Source organism: Antrostomus carolinensis, unplaced genomic scaffold (assembly GCF_000700745.2).
Source record: "Antrostomus carolinensis isolate BGI_N321 unplaced genomic scaffold, ASM70074v2 scaffold15506, whole genome shotgun sequence".
In the NCBI taxonomy this organism is placed as follows: Eukaryota; Metazoa; Chordata; class Aves; order Caprimulgiformes; family Caprimulgidae; genus Antrostomus; species Antrostomus carolinensis.
The window spans coordinates 23,398-28,828 of NW_010322619.1; the positions used below are offsets into that span (position 1 = coordinate 23,398).

General features: G+C 46.8%; 1 protein-coding gene across 1 annotated transcript in view; it reads right to left on the reverse strand.

Moving 5' to 3' along the window:
- Positions 1–4,908, reverse strand: part of CYP20A1 (cytochrome P450 family 20 subfamily A member 1) — a gene marked incomplete at its 5' end in the record, with an annotated part of 13,228 nt that extends 8,320 nt beyond the window's left edge. The window contains 3 exon segments of the mRNA XM_010170308.1: positions 512–657; positions 4,605–4,771; positions 4,859–4,908. Of these exon segments, the coding sequence (XP_010168610.1) occupies positions 512–657; positions 4,605–4,771; positions 4,859–4,908 (363 nt within the window).
- Between the last annotated feature and the right edge of the window lie 523 nt (positions 4,909–5,431).

Below are 5,431 nucleotides of genomic sequence, written 5' to 3' on the forward strand. Positions count from 1 at the left end.
CCGTAACATTTTAGCCTCAAATCTTCTGCCTCTTCCCAAGGTTTTCCCCCAACAACACAGCCCTGTCCTCCTCTCTTGTTCCCTCTGTCATAAAAGAAACCTTAAAACCTTTAATACTAGTAGCTCCAGACTGGGAAAACAGATCACATTCTGACTGTTGGACTGAGCCAACAGAACAATTCTTCACCTGCCTGTGGTCCCAATAGCTGGTTCCTTGCTCCTCCCTCCTGTCCTGGGAAATAAATCTAGAATTCAGATGCTTCAGTATCTTTAACTGCATCTAGTATCTTGGCACAAAAAGCCACCAAGCTCAGCCTTTCCCTCTAACCCACTGGAGCTAAGGCAAACCAAATATTCACATCCAGCTTGAACAGGCAGAGGCTGTTCACTGCCTCAGATGCTCCTAGTTCCAGCACTAATTTGAATGCAGCTCCTTTATCCTAGTGATCATCCTCACTAAACTTTCCCCTGTAAGCCACACACAGTTTCTCTGCTGTACACAGGCAGTTACCTTCTGAATGAGAGTAAAGTTACTTTGCAAGGACTTGTTCACAGCATTTTCATACAGCTTTCTCCTCATGTGGCTCTCTCCTGTATCCCCATTCAGGCCGGACTGGTACCTCAAGAGGGACTTCAGCATTGTCTCAAAGGGATCCACTGAAAGCAAATAAAGGAAACACCACTTGAAAGTCAGGCAGCCACACTACACAAGGATGATGAAACCAGCAACCTCCTCAATCGGGCGCTGCTTCTACTGGGCAGTGAGCAAGGCATGGCTCCTTCCCCCAGGAACAGTCTCTTCGGGGTGTCAAGCTTCTCTTGCTCAGTTTGGGCTAGGACCCCATAAGGTCTCTTCTCCATGGCAGGGTACCATCCTGTGACCAGCTCCCCCTGCAGAGGTTGCCTGCTGGCTCTACCTATGCTTTGGAAGCTTGTTCCCAGCTTACCAGTTCCCAGCTGGTTGTGCCACTGACTTGTTGACAACAGTGAGCACGGCATGCTCCTTCCCCTTCTCCTCCAGCCTGATCTGCAGCCTCTCTAGCACATTCCCCTGTGACACCTGCTGTGCCCTCCTGCCCTGACCATGGCTATGCTCTCAAGACTTAAGAGCTCACATCAGAGGCTTAGCCAGAGGTTTCTCTCTGCACTCCTTACCTTGCTTTACAGCCCCAGCAAACCTCATTTGACACCCTACTGCTCCTGCATGATTACTCTTGCACGCCCTGAGTTCCCTGCTGATGAGCTCTTCCCAAACTAACACCTACCTCTCCCAGTCAGGGCTGCCTCCAGCAGAGAAGCTCTTACAGAAAATAAGTGCCCCACTAAGCTACAAAATGCTTTCTACTTCTAATCACCTTACTTCCCATCTTCCTTCTGCACAGACACTAGCAGCAGTGTACAAACAAAAACACGTATCCTCCACTTCCATATCTACGCCTCACTTCAGTTAAATTTACCTCTGAATTTCACCACCAAGAGCCTCTACTTAATAAATTTGCTAAAGTACATTAGGTGTCAATGCAAAACTGTGCAATAAAGCATGGTGTATGCTTTTCCTTTTTTGTAAACTTTTCTGTGGGTCTTGCAGAACTGGCAGAATATTTAAGGAACTATTTGGGAACAGCAACCAGGGGGTTTTCAAGAGGGATATTTTTACTGTTTATCACAGTCTGTTATTTCTCCCAGGTGGAAAGTGAAGCATCTGAGGCATCAGAAAACATGAAGGCTGAGCTAGACGCATAAAACTACCAACTGTGGATGCGTCTAGGATTCCCAGCAGAGATCAGGGCCTCATTGTGCTACTGGACAAACATACAAGAAGAGACAATTCCCACCTGCAGAGGACTTGCTGCCGAATGACACAAAGGCAGTTCATGAGGCCAGAGGCATGAATATGGTAAATGCTCCTAAATGCTTTTCTCCCACACCATTTCCTTTCCAATGTTTTTAAGCTCTGCATCTCACTCTCTTTCCCACTTTGAATGACAAGGAGTATGTTCGTGTGTCTTTTGGCACAGCAGATGGTACCTGCGGCTCTCCACATGGAGCAGGCTGTTCTGTGACTCTAGCTGCTGCTGACAATTCCTTCTCTGAGCTACTTTGCCATGGAGTGGCTGCTGCTATTCATCTCCTGATGACTGGCCCTGGCAGAGCTAGGCACATTACTGGGGTAGCCAGAAAGACACACGGCTGGTGGAAAAACCCACACAGCAAATCTGGCAAGCGGAGACATTTGGAGAGGCCAGAGGATGCTTAGCACCATCACCTGCAGAAACTGCAAAGCTCTCCTGGTGTATATGAAACAAAACTGCTGGATCAGCCATGGGCTCCATTTTTTTTCTCCCCTGTCCTTAGTACAAAATGGCAGTCCCAAGCCACAGATACACATGCTGTTGTGAACTCAGGACTGCAGAGCCCAGGCTGCCCTTTGCTGAGGGCTGGCCCTGTCTCCCAGTATTTGGGAAATGGCTTCTTCTGCACAGCTATGGGAGGCTAGCGACTCCACGAGGCACAAACTGCCTCTCAGAGAGAGAGAGAGTTCTGTCCTGCCAGCACCTTCCCGGACTTCTTCCTTCATTCTTGTCTTGAAAACATCTCCAAGGTTACATTTTCAGTCCTCTTAGTGAAGCATATAAAAATTTCTACTGTTTTTTTCCAGTTACAAGGAAATCTTCTCCCTCATCCCAAGAACCTCAGAGTGCTGTCCTGGACACCACTGTAAGTAAACATGGAGAAAAGATCTAACTCTGCATGGTTCAGAGAGATGCCAAGCAGAACTGAGTATCACAGACAGAAAAGACCTCGGAAGCTGCACAGTACAAATGCACACAGAACAGCAGTGAAGCTGTCCTGCTCAAACAGATCAGGACCCATAGCTCCATCTCCAGCATTCAATCTGCATCAGGTTCATTGTCCCAACCCAAAAGGCAACATCAACTCATGGGAGTTTTCCAAGTGGGTCTGAACCCACCACTCCTGGCACTCCTGAACTAGTCCACCCTCTTCACATCCACACCCTTCACAGTCCTGGACGGCTTCCCCAAAGCCTCTTACAGAAACCACCAGTTCCAGCAACAAGTTTTACTTCATTTGAATTCTCCTTGCAAACTAAGCTCAACCAAGCTTTAAGAGGCCATGAAAACCTACCAACTTCAAGCGCTGCTTTAACCACAAAGAAAAATGAGTCTCCTGGCATTGGGAACCTGTTCATAACTATGAACTCAATTAATCCAACTTGAAGGCTCTCATGAGTGATGCATGATCAGCATCTCTCTCTTTCTTACATGTAAATCCAGGCACTGTATTTGTTTTTCTCCAGTATTTTGGTACTCCTAGAATCAGCATGTTTCTGAGAACTTGTCTGCTCAGGGGCCTGTCACCACTTCTCTGAGCTTTGAGAAAGTGACTGCTCAATTTCCCCCAAACACACTTGAGTGCATTCAGATCTTTCAGCGTGGGTTTCTGCCTTCTATAGTGTTATATCCACTGTGTCTTGCTGATCTTCATTAACTCCCACTCCTTCCCCAGATTGTCACCATTTTTTTTGAGTCTGTCATGCAACTGTACAAGAAGCTTACCCATCATGACCCCAGCATAAAGCAATGCTGAGATACCTGCCTGTGCCTAAAGACAGTCTATAGCATCAGGTCAGACACGAGCAACCAGCACCTCATTCAACCTTATAAAGATGAAAACTGGAAAAACAAGAGGTTAAACCCAAATATCAACTGAGTTAACTTATTATCTGTGATCACCTTATGAAGCAAAACACCAACCTAAGAGGCTTACACCATAAATTAAAATACCCTCCCAGGACTAAGACAGTCAATTCAGCTACCACTACCACTGACCACTTCAAAGTCTGGAAGATCATTAAAGGTTTTCAACACAAAATTCTACACACCAAAAAAAAAAGCAAAAGTTAAAAGAACTTCTTTAAACAATACTTTAAAAACCTCCACACCAAACCACACAAGACAGTAATCACAAACTAGCACAGCTGCTTTCAGATTTAATTTAGCAAAGTTCCCCCTCTTAAATTGTATTTCAAGCTGCTTTTAAAATGTGTGCCAAGTGGCCACAGGATCTTTGCTTTGCTCTTTCAAGTGACTAATGAGCACGATGCTTTCCATAAACATTTGCCTGTAGGGAGACAGTAAAAGACACAAGTGATTTGCGGAATATGTTCACTTATCACAAGTATACCAATTTCTTGATGGCCATTGGACAGCAGCAACTCTTGGTCACTGCTATTGAAGTCCAACAAGCAGGACCAAAGACACACCTAATCCACCATGTCAGCTGCAAACTGAGTCTCATTTTCTTTCTACTCAGAATGAAGCACCAGCTTCCTTTGACACAGGATGACCAGCAAGGCCAGAAGGAACAAGTCATAGAATCGCCTGGCTGGAAAAGACCTTTGAGATTGAGTCCAACCATACCTATCCACTACCAAACCATATCTCCGAGCATCCCATCTGCCCATCTTTTAAACACCTCCAGGGATGGTGATTCAACCACCTCCCTACGCAGCCATTCCCTTGCCTGCTAACCCTTTCAGTGAGGAAGTATTTCCTGACATCCACAAAACAAAGGACACTTACACAAGCGGTTGGGGTTAATATGTTGTTTCAGGAGATCAATGGACCCAAGGCTGACAACAAGACGTCTTCCAAACCAGAAAGAGACCAGTGGGCCATATTTCTCATGAAGGTTCACCAGGAACTCATGTAAACTGCTGCTGGCAATGATGTCTGGCAAGTTACCATCCCTGAGGAAAACAATGAGGATATCTGGTCATGAACAGCATCCTCTACCAATGCTGAACTTAATCAATGTGCAAATGGAAAGCACTTACTTTTCATCAGTTGGAGCCAGCCCAGGGATACCTGATGCTTGCCTAGATGCCTAGAGAGTAAAAGGAAACACATCAACCTCCTTGAACTTAGGATTTTATACAAGCAGGATGACAGGATTTTCCACATCAATACTGTTGCACTACTTATAAACATCAAACAAAAGCTGGATAAGCCACATCTGCAGGCCACAAACGTGCTAAGGCTTATGGAGGTGATCAGCTGTAAGTGTGTGCCTGGCTAAACCAGGATTATTCATCTGGCTAGATGAAAGGTCCCTGCATAAAGATTTAAAAGGTCAGGTCTGCAACGTAGATCTCACACCTAGATTTTGCCCTGGAGACCTGCATACATACAAAACAGCAAGGTGAGCAGTCACAGCGCTTCTGAGAGGGATTCACCGGGGCACGTCAAAGATGAGGTGTCACAGCCTGCGGGCCGGGCTGCCCAGGGAGGGACGGCCGGCAGCGCTCCGCACAAGCGCTCCCGCGGGCTCAGCCGCCTCCTCGGCAGGGCTCGGGCCTCGGGGCAGCCCCAGAGCGGGCCCGAAACCCCGCCCGAGCCCAGGGGCCGTG